The 14,786-nt window shown below is 34.9% G+C and overlaps 1 protein-coding gene across 4 annotated transcripts in view; it reads right to left on the reverse strand.

The window, feature by feature from the left end:
- PPP3CC (protein phosphatase 3 catalytic subunit gamma) overlaps nucleotides 1–14,786 on the reverse strand; it is a 97,151-nt gene that overhangs the window by 14,369 nt on the left and 67,996 nt on the right. For all 4 annotated transcript variants that reach the window (XM_032855848.1, XM_032855846.1, XM_032855849.1 and 1 more), the window contains exons 7-10: nucleotides 12,590–12,667; nucleotides 12,409–12,503; nucleotides 8,516–8,641; nucleotides 7,514–7,585 (exon numbers count right to left, since the gene is read on the reverse strand). In XM_032855848.1, the coding sequence (XP_032711739.1) occupies nucleotides 7,514–7,585; nucleotides 8,516–8,641; nucleotides 12,409–12,503; nucleotides 12,590–12,667 (371 nt within the window). The remainder of the gene's footprint in view (nucleotides 1–7,513; nucleotides 7,586–8,515; nucleotides 8,642–12,408; nucleotides 12,504–12,589; nucleotides 12,668–14,786) is intronic.

A 14,786-nucleotide genomic window follows, 5' to 3' on the forward strand; every position in this document is an offset into this window, starting at 1 on the left:
AATTACAGAACCTATTCTTGGTAGGTATGTAATTATTAAGATTTTCTATACTGTCAGTTTGAGTAAGTTACATTTTTCAGGAATCTGCCCATTTCACCTAAGTTTTAAAATTCATTGGTAGAAATTAATTCTCATTATTTTCTTAATATCTGTAGGGTCTGATGTCTCCACTTTTTGGTACTACCATTGGTTATTTTTGTCTTATCTTATTTGTTAAATCTTACCAGGGATTTATCGATTTTATTAGTCTTTTAAAAGAGTACATTTTGGTATTACTACGTCTGTATTTTTTTCCTATTTTGTAACAAATATTCTAAATTTTTTATTTCATTTCGTCTATTTTCTTTAGGTCTAAAGTACTATTTATCCTTTTGTCAACTTTTTGAGGTGGATGCTGATTTTCTGCCTTTCTTCTTTTCCAGAATATTTAAAGCTATAAATTTTCCTCTAATCGTAGCTTTAGATACATCCCCCAACTTTTGTTTTTTTTTCCCCCAAGTTTAAATCAATTGGTATTTAAGAACTGATTTTATGGGGCGCCTGGGTGGCTCAGTCGTTAATCGTCTGCCTTCAGCTCAGGTCATGATCCCAGGGTCCTGGGATGGAGCCCCACATGGGGCTCCATGCTCAGCGGGAAGCCTGCTTCTCCTTCTCCCACTCCCCCTGCTTGTGTTCCCTCTCATTGTGTCTCTCTCTGTCAAATAAATAAATAAGATCTAAAAAAAAAAAAAAAGAACTGATTTTATACCACAAGGTGTGGTATAAAGGTGAACTAAATTTACAATTTAATTTGTTCATGGAAATTGCCTTCAAAATACATTGCAACTAAGCTGTATATAAGATTTTATATGCATTTTGGAAGACACCACACAGAAGCAGCTGTTTTGTCAATAAATTTGACCACTTTCACATTGCTCTTAGTCAGTACACCACAGGTATGTAAGGTGAGAGAGTTATCTGGACCTTACTGTGCACACTGAACCATTCTGGGTGATGATTCATCTTCTCAGCTTATAGAGTGACTCAGGACATGAAGCCAAATGCCTGATTATAATTTTTTAAGTAATCTTTGTGGATGGCATCTCTTTTACTTAATTCTGACCATCCTGTTACTTTAAGGTCAAGTATAAGTTAATTATTCTCAGAAGACAGCAGAAGCTGTCAACCACTAAGCATCTGCTAACATGGCCACAAGGTTCAGGCTCCAGCCCCAGGCCCAGGCCTCCCTGCTTGCTTCCTGTCCTTAAACTTTAATATGTACTACTTTTTGTTTTTACTCAGCTCAAAATATTTTCAGATTTTCAATGTGTTTTGTTATTTGACCCATGGGCTATCAAGTGTGTGTGTGTGTGTGTGTGTGTGTGTACATACACTTTTATTTTCTTTTAAGGTAAGCTCTAGCCCCAATGTGGGGCTTGAACTCATGACCCTGAGAACAAGAGCCATGTGTTCTACCAACCGAGTCAGCCTGCCACTCCTATCAAGTGTGTGTGTGTATGTAATATACATGTGAAATTTTATTCTTTTCTTAAAAATTTTTTTAAAGATTTTATTCATTCATTTGACAGAGAGAGACACAGCAAGAGAGGGAACACAAGCAGAGGGAGCGGGAGAGAGAGAAGCAGGCCTCTCACTGAAAAAGAAACCTGACATGGGGCTCGATCCCAAGGGCCCTGGGATCATGACCCCAGCCAAAGGCAGACACTCCAACTGAGCCACCCAGGCACTCCTGAAGCTTTATTTTTTTAATTTACTTATTTTAGAGAGAGAGGGAGGGAGAGAGTGTGAGTGGGGAGAGGGGCAGAGGGAGAGAATCTCAAGTAGACTACTTGCTGAGTGTGGAGCCTGACTGGAGCTTGATCTCACAACCCATGAAATCACGACCTGAGCCAAAATCACGAGTCAGAGGCTTAACTGACTGAGCTACCCGGCCGCCCCAAGTCTCCTAAAAATATGGGGATGTTCTAGATTATCTTTTTGTTACTGATTTATGTATTAACTGCATATGGTCAAAGAACATACTCATTATGATTTTAAATACTTTGACATCTGAAATTTGCTTTTAGCTCAGTTTTTGGCCAATTTTTGTAAATGTTATGTGTGTTTAAAAAGATATATTCAGCACCTGTTGGATGCAGCATTCTTTGTTTGTACATTAGGTCAAGGTCATTAATTACAGTGTAATTTTCTATAGTCTTCCTAATTTTGTTTGTCTGCTTGATCCATCAATTACTGAGAGATATTTGTTAAATTCTCCCACCATGACTGTGAATATTTTTACTTTCCATTGTACTTCCGTTATTTTTTGCTTGATATATTGTGAAGCCATCTTATTAATTGCATATACACATAAAATTGTTACATTTTATTTTTTAGTTTCTATTTCATGTAATATTTATCTAAAACAACTTTTTTCTGGTTGGTGTTTGCATTATCTATTCATTCCTCTCCTTTTATTTACAAACTTTCTGTATCCTTATGCTGTGATTTGTCTCTTATAAAACATAAAAGTTAAAAAATCCTACTTGACAATTTGGCTTTTAAACATTAACATTTAATAAAATTTCTGAAATATTCTTAATGATAATTTATTCTATTTGTCTTATTGTTATATGTACCTTCCTTCCTTTCTTGCCTTCTTGTGGGTTTTTTTTATCATTCCATTTTTTTCTATAATTTAAAAGTCACAAACTTAAAAAATTCTCTTTTCTTGAAGGAAACTCTAGATTAAAACATGTATCTCTTACTTAACAAAATTTAATTTTTTTTAAACATTTTTATTTTTATTTATTTATTTGACAGAGATCACCTGAGCCACCTAGGTGTCCCCAAATTTAATTTTTTTTTCAATTTATTTTTTAGGTTTATTTATTTACTTAAGTAATCACTACACCTAACCTGGGGCTTGAATTTAGAACCCCAAGATCAATAGTCACATGCTCTTCCATCTGAGCTGGTGAGGAATGCCCCCTCCCCACCCAGTGTAATGTTAACAATTACTTTCCTCTTCTTTCCAGATAATGCAGCCCTCACATACTTTATTTATCCCACTGCCAATTATTATTGTCTTATGTTTTAATTCTTTCTTTAAAACCTAATAAAACATTATTATTGTTGTGTAATACAATTTACAATCATTTGACTTACCCACATATTTTCTACTATTTTTACTCTTTATTTCTTCTTGAATCTCTAAGCTTCCATTTGGTATATTCTTTCCTCCTGAATAATATTTTTAAAAATTTCACTTAGAGAGCACCTGGGTGGCTAAGTCAGTTAAGCGTCTGCTTTGGCACAGGTCATGATCCCAGGGTCCTGAGATCAAGCCCCACATCAGGCTCCCTGCTCAGTGGGGAGCCAGCATCTCCCTCTCCCTCTGCCTGCTGCTCCTCCCACTTGTGTGCTCTGTCAAATAAATAAGTAAAAATTTTTAAAATAAAATAAAATTTCACTTAGTGTGGGTCTCTTGGTAATTATCTAAGTAAATTTTTTAAGGGAGGGGTATCTGAAAAATGCTTATTTTCTCTTCACTCTTGAAAGATAGTCCTGCTAGGTATGAAACTCTAGGTTACCAATTTTATCTTCCAGTGCTTTGAATATGTTATTCCATTTTTCTTGCTTCTACTGTCAGTTTAATTGATCTCTTTTGAAAGTAATCTCTTTTTTTCTGGTTGCTTTAAGATTTTTTTTTGTCATCTGAAGCACTTTTACTATGATGTACTCAGGATTTTTCTTTGTATTCATTCTTCATTGGTTTACAGGGCTTCTTCAATCTGTGTCTTAATGTCTTGTCAATTTTAGAAAATTTTTAACCATTATCTCCTCAGACAATTATTCTATCCCATTCTATCTGTGGGACTCCACACACACAGATGATAAGCCTACTCACTGTATCCTCTGTCTCTTAGTCCTTTTTTGGTATTTTATTTTTTCTTTTCATGATTTGTTCTAGATTGTTTTTTTTCTGACCTATTGTGCAGTTCATTTATTCTCTGTTTAGCATTACTGAATCTGTTAGTTCATCTTTCACAGTTTAAAAATTTATTTTACTTTTCATTTCTAGCATTTTCTTTTGATGCTTTATCAACTCTGTTTTTATAATTCACAATTTTCTGCCAAAATTTTCAACCTAATTTTTTATGTCCTCAAACACAGTAAGCATTGTTTTGGTTTGGTTTTTAGCATAGCTATTTTAAAGTTCAGTCTGATAAAGCCAATGTCTGGAGAACCTGGCATCAGTTTTTATTTTTTGCTATTTCTGCTGGTTCTCATTCATGTTGTTGAATCTCATCTGCCTAGTTATTTTTGGTTGTGAGTCACATATTATATTTGAAAGATTATATGTAGTAATTTAAAGTCCTACATGATGTTCTCTTAATATAGAGAGGTTTGCTTTTGCTAAGTGCCCAGGGCCACTTTATTTAAATTTCATGGATTGAAATGATTTAAAGGTAGGTTATAGTGCCTTTTAGGGCTATTTTATTTCCAGTTTACCCTTACTCTTACATAGATGAAATCTTCTGCAGTCCCCAACCAAGAAGCAGAAACTTATCAGCCCTCACATCAGCCTTGGCAAACCCTCAGCCCTAACTTTTTAAGTAGGCTCCATGCCCAGGATGGAGCCCAGCACATGCCTTGAACTCACAACCCTGAGATCAAGCCCTGAGCTGAGATCCAGAGTTGGATGCCCAACTGAGCCATCCAGGAACTCCAAGCCCTAACTTTTTAGCTTCTATCAAGAGGGCTGATCAGCCTCTTAGTCTCTTCTTTTGAAATTCATGAATATCTCTAGGAGAGAAATAGTCGAAAATTTTGGGTTTACTGCTCTAGCTTTTTTTCCAGATCTCAACTTGGTAATTATTTTGTTAGCTTTCTGAATGCCTCTAAATCAAATTTTAGAATATTGTGTCTAGCCTTTACAGTTAAGTCAGGGTTGTTTCAAACTATCTAGTGTGGCATTACTAAAGTGGAAATCCTTAGTTTATATCAGTGAAACCAAAACTGTATTGTGGTTTTAGTGTAGTTTCAGAATGGAATGGAATTAGAAGTATGTTCAATTCACCATCATAACCTAAAAAGTTATTCTTCATTTCCTTTCAGAAAAGAAAATTAAAAAACATGTATCAGCTGTTATCTACACACCCTGTAAAAAATGGGAATGAAAGGATTCTATTTGTTTACTTTTGTACTTAACAGAGTATCTAGTACATTTTCCATATTAGCACTGAAAGCTCTACTCCATTCTTTTTTTAAGAGTTGCACGTAATATCACTCAAACTCAACAAATATTTACTTATCATGCTTACTCTACTATAATTAGCTTTAGGGCTATTTTGGTAAGCAAAAAACGTGTCCTAGCACCTGGGGAGTTTACAGTTGAGTGGGAGTAAAATATATTACTCTTATAATATTACAAATAAATGCAAAATTACAATTCTATCAAACGCTAAGGAGAGGTACACAATGATATGAGATAGCATGATAGGGGTATTGGATCTAGTCAGGTAGGTCAGAAATGTTACATAAGGATGTTACAATAAGCTGAATGAAAGCTAACCAGAAGAGAAAGGGGGAAAGGAGGCTTGCATAAGGAAAATAATATTCTATGTAGAGAATCTATCATATGGATATGTCATAATTGATTTACCCACCTCTCTGCTGAGGGACGTTTAGACTGTTTTGAATCTGTTGACATTATGACAATACTTTAATATATATTCCTATATACAATTTTTGGCATAATTTTGTAAGCATATCTTTATGGTAATTAAGAATCCTTTCTTAGTATATACATTAAGAGTTGACAATAAATTCCGTATCTATCTAGATTTGAATATAAATTCTACTAGATCTATTTCTTACATATTCCATCTTTCCCTAACTTAAATTCTTTATTTTGTTTGAATTTTCTCTTGTCTGCATTATTTCCTCAAGAAGAACTGGTTCAGGGGCACCTGGGTGGCTCAGTGGGTTAAAGCCTCTGCCTTCAGCTCAGGTCACGATCCCAGGGTCCTGGGATCGAGCCCCGTGTCGGGCTCTCTGCTCGGCGGGGAGCCTGTTTCCTCCTCTTTCTCTGCCTGCCTCTCTGCCTACTCGTGATCTCTGTCTGTCAAATAAATAAATAAAATCTTAAAAAAAAAAAAAAAAGAAGAACTGGTTCATCATAGTGATCTCCTATCTCATACATAAAGATACTTTATGTATCTTTACATAAAGATATGTATGTAAAGCTATGCTCCACCTGCTCTTCACCTTCAATGCAGAATCTAAAACAACCATGTTCAGGACCCCCTTCTATCTGCCCAAAGTAAGCTAGGCTTTTTCCACTATGTAGATGGTTTATCCTAACAGTTGAGTGAATCACTTTAGCACAGAGCTTGGAAAACGAGACAGCCAGAGGTTTGAACTCAGGTGCCACCATCTTTCCAGAATCTTCTGCATTCTCAGTTAAGTTAGGACCTACCTTTAAAATCAAACTGCCCACAACACACTTGGGAAAAAATATTCGACTACATATATAACAAAATGTTACTATATAAAGATCCCTCACAGACTATAAGAAGAAAAGCAAAAAATAAAAAGGTATGAAAAGGCAAAAGATACGAATTGACAATTCACAAAAGAAAAATACATGTGGTCAATAATAAAAAAATGTTCATTAGTCATCATAAAAGTACAAATTAAAATTTTAAAAATACTAGACTATAAAAATGATAATAAACAGTATTGGAGAGTGCACTGTGAACTATACACCACACATACAAAATGGAATCTAGTACAGCCTTTCTAGAGCTTATCTGTATCTGATTTAAAATTGTAAGTATTAAATGACACAGATATTCAATTTCTAGAAATTTATCCTATGAAAATTATCAAGAAAATGTTATTCTCAAATTCCTAATACTGCTTTCCTTTCTTTCATACCATATATCAACATCTGACTTGCATTTATTGCTTGTCTTCCCTCCCCTAGAATGTAAGCTGATTGCATGCAAGGATCTAAATAGTACTTGCCATATATTAGGCATGTCATACATACTGGTTGTTGACAGAATGTGTAAAGATTTATCTATAAGGATTTTTAAATCTGTAGGGTTTTAAAACAAAAAATTTGGAAAAAATCCAAAATCCAACAGCAGGATTGAGTAAAACAAAAATTATCAATAAAAACAACTAGATAACTGTTAAAAATTAGTCTACTAAAAAACTATAAATGCTTATGATACTCATACATGATTTCACTTTTGTTAAAAAGGAAAAAGAGGGGGAAATATATGCAAAGATGTAAGATAGGTAATAATACTAGATCAAGATGTGAACAGTTGGTATCTATGAGGTGGTAGGATTATAGCTAACTTTTTTGTTCTTATTTATGGTTTCTTGTATTTTTCAAATTTTATTTTTCTGTAATGAACACAATTCTTTTTTAATAAGACAAAGAAAATTATTCAAAACAAACTAAAACTAAAACCAATACTTCATTTCTAGTTCAAATGAGAAAAGGCAAGTTTACCTTCAATTTCATCATCGGAAATCAATTCATCATCAGAGCAAATGTTGAGAATGTTAACCAGCATCTCTGTGACTATATGATAAGACAAAATAACCCAAAATGTATACAATTAATAAGTCATTTTCTCTAAAATGATAAGAATGTCTAAATAAACACACATGTTAAATAAACATAGACAAAAATGATTTGTCATTATGCTATTAAGAGTGATTATAAAGAGTAGCATTAAATCTAGACCTTCGGGTTTATATAGAATTTGGGGAAATTAGTCGCTTCAGTAAAAGTCTGGTCTTTGAAGATTCTATTGTATAATTACTTGATTTCATGAGACTGCTGTCCAGAGCCTTTTCCTCACTGATAGGTACATGAAAAGATTTTCTCCCATTCTACAAGGAAGTTAAGCCACCAGGTCTATGCCCAACAGATTTATTTTATATTTGCATAGCTTATTTATATAGGTACACAAATAAAATTCTACAGCACACTATTTCCTATTTAAATCTCTTTATCACTGAAGAAATCACTGAAGGAATGCTATAGTGACTTATGTTATTTTAACATCCTGATCATAGTAGGATAGCTACTTTAATATTTACAAGAAGAAGACCACAATTAACCAGAACTATAATTTAAAAACCAAGTTAAAAAATTAAATAAATAAAATAAAAAAACCAATTAAGTGCCATTTAAAAATCTTTGTACTCTCTGAGTACACTGAGAAGTGTCCGATGATGCTGATGTACTTACAGACACAAAAACAATCTTTGTTATTATTGTATAAAGCCATCAAAGCGCGCGCACACACACACACACACACACACACACACAAATCTTTGTAGAGAACAAAGACTTTAGAAAATACTTCTGATAACTTTATTATTTGTTTATTTATTTTGCTTCTGTAAGTTTAAGAAAAACATTTCTGAACCATCAGGAAGCTCATGCAAATATAAAAATGTGCTCCATCACTAATTAAGACAACTGATCATCCAGTTCTCTTACCTTTTTCCCCAACAAATGGCAAAGACCATGTGAAAACATCCATAAAGTTTGGAAGCCAATAGGGGTGTGGAGAACAGTTAAACTGCCTGATATTCATGACATTGTTTTCATATTTTAGCACAGCAGCTAAAAAGGAAAAAGCAGGAAAATCTAGTACAGAGGAACATGACATGGCAAATGGTATGCTTTGTATAGCTGTGCACCTACTGAACAGAATTCATAAACTTACTTTCCATTTGTAAGTTCAGGACTCATTATCTAAGAGCAGATGGAAAATCTTAGAGCATTTTATACAGTTCATTCTTTTAAGAATTATCCCAAGGAACAAAGTTACCTAAAGATCTCATATAATAAAAGTACAAAAGAAACTAAGCTCTGAAACTTCAAAGGGTCACTACACAGTAACCATCCATAGAAATCTCACATTCCACATTAGAAAAATTTTGTCATAATTTCCTTTTATAGGCCAAATGGTTACAATTACAGCTCTCTTTTGAAGGCAAACATTTTTCACTAAGCAAACACAGCCTGTTTTGCTAGTCATTATCCAGAGCCAAAGATTTTATAAACTCTCTGGGAGTTTATAACATAGCAATTATCAATTCATAGTTGGGGATACAGATGGCAAACTTGGAGCAATTTTTATGGCTCAAAAGTAGATTGTATCATCTCTGCATATTACATAGAGGATTAAAAAATATCCATCTTTCCTATACAGAGTCAGTATACTGCTAACACCATATAAATGTTGAACTTAACCAGTTACCATGAGCATAAGCACTCATCATCATGAGCAGGGGCCTGCAAAGCTGTTTGCACTATTGTCTTTAGTCTTACTGTGATGATAAATAGAATCAGCTATGAAGCACTTTAGAAATGACAGATATAGGTCATTCCCTGGTTCCTGTTTCTCTGCTTATTAAAGGATAGCCTCATGTGCTCAAAATTTAAGTTACTAAGCGTCTAAAATGTGTACCATGGGGATTGTAAATACATGAAAGGAGCCTCTCCTACTCTTAAAAACCTAACACTGGATATAATATACATGTCCCATTATTTTCATGTACATATTTTTTTATTTAGGTTAGATGAATACATAATTATTCAATAATTCCCTCAATATACACAGGAAAAAGAAGTGAGAGGTGGGTCTTCACAGTGGATTATTAGAAATGAGAGCATAACAAATTGCTTTTGGGTATGTTCTCAGTGGACACAAAAATAGGAAAAGAAATCTTTAAAAATCATGACTTTAGGATCTTTCACATAATCACTGGAACTAAGAAATACTTGGTAACAATATGCAAGAAAGGAAAGCAACAGAAGAAGAAAGAGAAAAAGGAAAGGGGGAGAAGGTTGTCATTTTCAAGAAAGAGGTACTTGGATGGGGAATAACTGAGTACCAGGAGACACTCTTTCATATATACCACTCTCTTTCCTAAAAAAAAAAAAAAAAAAAAAAAAAAAAGTCTGAGGACCAACCAAGGAAAATAAGAATGTTTCAAGATAAAGTTACCAATTGTGTCAAAGTCAACAGAAAACTCTGGTAGATGGGACTGTGACTTGAAAGTTCACTAAAGGAATAATCAGTATCCAAACCGGGTTAGAGTGGGGCAGAAAACAAGCTGGCACTTAGTGAGTGAGTGAAGTGACTGCTGTGTTGGTGGCGGGTTTCAGCCGAGCACATTGATAAATCCACTGCGCAGGCAACAGACACTCTTCCTAGTGAGTTTGCTCTTCGTCCCAAATATGAGGACTTGGGCTGGAAGTGTCCTTGAAGAAGTTGCCAATACAAGCAGCACATACCATTTATCACAGAAGAAATAAGAAAACTAAGTCTCTAACATATTGGGAATATTAGGAAGAAGAAAATAAGAAATGGAGTTAGGGAGAAGCAGAGTGTCGTGGGATAGCTAAGACTCAGAAAAGAATGACGACATGTAAAAAACTAGATGGCTGGGAGAGAACTGAAGTCAAAAAATTGTTTTTTAAAAAGGATAGTAAGCCACTGAGATGACTGAATCAAATCAGATTGAAGTGAGATGTGCCTCCCCTTGGTGTCCCTTTAAACAGGCTATGTAATAAGTATACTGCGGACCGCTTTTAAACTCAACTCCCCAGCTGCATTTACAAGGTATGACTATAAAGTAATGAGACTTAAAAACCACCAACTACAAACACACCAGACGTTATATACGAGATGAGTGTGGTCCTCTGATATAATCACACGAGGCACAATAACAGTAAAATGTTACAGTATCATAGCAACTTCAAGTTTGACAGACACTTTTAATGTTTATTTTTAGCATTCCAACTTATCTTCAACAACCTTCTATGACAGGTATTTTAAACATACACTGAGGCTCAGAGAAGTTAATTAAGTGTCATGTTAGCTGTGAATTTAAAAGTGAAGCAGGACTAGACTAAAATTTTTTGACTCCTAGCTTAGTGCTCTTTTAAATAACCTTGCTGCCTTACCGTATATTTAATCCAAAGATGCTGCCACTACTCAAAACATTTTTGGAACTCCTCTTTTGGAATCGCCTCCAGACCCATTTTATAAGCAACACAAGAAAAACCAGTCTCATTACCCTATAATCATACCTTGTTTCGGACCCCAAACGGTATCATCTACCTTGATCACTCACCTTATTCACCAGTCTTGACTCCAAATGACTTTTGGCTGTTCCAAAAATCAAATCCACCCTCAAAGGACGAAGATTTCCCATCACTGAGGATAATCAAAAGAATGTGTCGCAGACTCTGAAGGCAATGCCAAAAGAGGAGTTCCGAAAACGCTTTGAACAATGGCAGCATTGTTGGAATAAGCATATAGCTTCCCAAGGTAACTACTGTGAAGGGACAATACTCACTTGGATATATACGTTCTGGCATGTTTGTACAGAAGTTCTATTATTTTATAGTCATACTTTATAAACAACAAAATAGGTACAGAGGATATTACAGAGGAAGTTTGCACTGATACAAAACTTAGAATCTATGAATCATAAAAAATTAAAAAAAAAAAAAAAGATTTTGGGGTACCCAGCTGGCTTAGTCAGTAGAGTGCAGCTCTTGATCTCAGGGTCATAAGTTCAAGCCCCATATTAGGCACATACAAAAATAAAAATTTCAATAGGATAAGGTCTTAGAATTTCTGGATTGAAGGCATGTTTATATTTAATCCTCTCTGTTTAAACCTCTCTGAGGTTTAGAAAAATAATGTGACTTACCTAAAGTCACACTATTAGTTTCTGGCAGGGCTTGGACTAAAATGATTTTTCTGACTTTTTGTACAGTATTCATCTACTTGTACCATTCCTCAAGAAAAGCAAAAACAGCTTAATAATTTACAAACAGTAAAACTCCAAATAGTGATACTTTATTAAGGTACTGTTATAAATAAATTCACCAAAGGTATTAATTTATGATGACTATCTAACTTGAACCTGAAATAACTTCTTCTTCTTATGTATTTTCTAAAAGATTTATTTATTTATTTGGGGGGGGTGTTGGGGGAGGAGCAGAGGGAGAAAATCTTAAAACAGTCCCCACTGAGCACAGAGCCTGACTCAGGGCTCAGTCCCATGACCCATGAAATCATGACCTGAGCTGAAACCAAGTGCCAGAGGCTCAACTGACTGAGCCACCCAGGTGCCCCTGTTCTTTTTATATTCTGATTTAGGAGTACACATCAGACCTATTATGAACCTTATTTATATTTACAAAGAGCCTAATAATCCTTAGGAGATGAAAACCAAGCAGTAGCCTAAATTCTAAGTTTCTTGGCCTTTGTCTCAATTAAGACCTCTTATATATACACATACATATGATTATATTAGAGCTCAGAATTACTCACAAATTCAAATTCAAATATCACTGGGCTCCTTTACCTTTATTATTATAGACATCTAGGTAATTGGGGGCAGAGAAAATTGTAATGAGTGACGGAAAGCCTGTTGTTTGGCTCTTCCTGTACATTCGATACCTGGAAGAGAGATAACAGTCTGTCTGTCTTGGTATAAAAGGCAAAAACTCTGCAGTGATAATTGGTACAGTTTTAATATAACTTACCCAGCATCCTGGGCTTCGTGGGCTCTGATTATTGATAACAAATTATTGTTCTGCAAAAATTCACAAACTGCAGGGTAGCTGAAAAAGAAAATTAGAAAACATAAACCCAGAACTAAAACAACTGGTTTTTATTTTTTAAAGATTTTATTTATTTATTTGACACAGAGATACACAGTGAGAGAGGGAACGCAAGCAGTGGGGAGTGGGAAAAGGAGAAGCAGGCTTCCCACCGTGCAGGGAGCCTGATGCGGGGCTCAATCCCAGAACCATGGAATCATGACCTGAGCTGAAGGCAGACGCCCAATGACTGAGTCACCCAGGCATCCCTAAAACAACTGGTTTTTAATAGGAGGAAGGGGAAAAGTAAAGATCCTATTAGTTGAATTTATTTCCAGATTATAGGTTTGACATACCACTGAACTTTTATTAATGGCTTAGCAATAATCACTTTCCACTTCACTAATATACCTCATTCCAAATCAAATATGCAGATTAACAGACTTTAGGACAGGAAAAGAGCTCCCCTACCTTTTAATCTTTTTGTCTTACTTAACCCTTAACATAACAACACCAAAACTTTTCTTGTCTTGATATAAAAAAAAAGTACCAGGGTAGTGTGTACATGTGTGAGACAGTGAGAGAGAAAGAGAGATTAGGGGCTAAAAACTGAACACACAATTATCAGATTATCAAATTGTTGAAAAGCCAAAGAATCTACTTATAGCTTCGCAGGTATTATCAATGCCAAGTTGATATTATGCAGGAATATTTCATGAGTAAATGCAAATATTACACCCAACTGTATTCTGATGAAAATACTAACCATCATCTGAGGTTTCAGTGGTCGTAATCACAGAACACAAATCACCATAATAAATATAATGAAAACATTTGTAATACTGGGAGAATTACCAAAATGTGACACAGGGACAGGAAGTGAGCAAATACTGTTGGAAAAATAATACCCAAGAGACTTGTTCAACACAGGATTGCTGCAAACCTTCAATTTGTAAAAAACTCCGTATCTATGAAGCACGATACTGCTAACTGCAATAAAATATGGTATGCCTGTATTTTATATCCACATATAAAGGTTTTGTTTTTTAATTAAAAAAATAGTCTGACATATTCCATTACCTGAATATACCACAAGGTATTTAACTAACTAGTCTTCCATTGAACATTCAGGTTGTTTTAAATCTTTTATCGTAAGGGTACCTGAGTGGTTCAGTTGGTTAAGTATCTCACTCTAAATCTTAGGGTCTCAGGGTTGTGAGTTCATGCCCCACGTTAGGCTCCTTGCTGGGTGTGGAGCCTACTCAAAAAAATAAATTTATTATAAATAATACAGCAGTAAATAACCTTGTACCATTGACCCATGGACAATGTGGGGAGTGCAGACTCCCCATGCAGTCAAAAATCTGTGTATAACTTTTTTCTTGGATGTAGAACTTTTTTTTTTTTGGATGGAGAACTTTTTTAAAGTAGGCTCCATGCTCAACATGGGGCCTGAACTCATGACCCTGAGATCAAGAGTCACATGCTCCACCAACCGAGCCAGCCAGGCACCCCTCATGTATGTAACTTTTGACTCTCCCAAAAGCTGGCCTGTTGAGTAGAAGCCTTACCCATAACATTCAATTGACACATACTTTGTAGGTTTGTGTATCATACGCTGTATTCTTACATTAAAGTAAGCTAGAGAAAAGAAAATGTTAAGCAAGAAAAAATAAGCAAGAAAAATACATTTCTATACTGTATTATATTTATATAAAAAAAACCCCGTGTTTAAGTGGACCTATGCAGTTCAAACACGTGTTGTTTAAGGGTCAACTGTATATACATTTTATATATCTGTACATTTACATAGTTGATTCTTGTTATTTGCAGTAGCTATCTTGTAAATACTACATTAGTCAAACCTGAACCACTGCTCCTAGAGAAAATACACAGTTAGGGTCCTGTGAGCCTCTGGTCACATTTTCATTAACCAATCAATACATAACTTTGTTTTATGTGTGTTTCTGTGTAAGGACACATTATTTAACATATACTGCTAATTAATTAACATGGAACTCATGGACAGCAGTGCCTTAAGTCATACCCGAATGAAGCTTATATAACATATACGTATTTTCTCTGTAAGACACATCACAGCCTTCTCACATGTAGAAATACTCAGTAGCACTTAAGCACT

This window comes from Lontra canadensis, unplaced genomic scaffold (genome assembly GCF_010015895.1).
Source record: "Lontra canadensis isolate GAN:19392208 unplaced genomic scaffold, GSC_riverotter_1.0 scaffold10, whole genome shotgun sequence".
NCBI classification, from domain to species: domain Eukaryota; kingdom Metazoa; phylum Chordata; class Mammalia; order Carnivora; family Mustelidae; genus Lontra; species Lontra canadensis.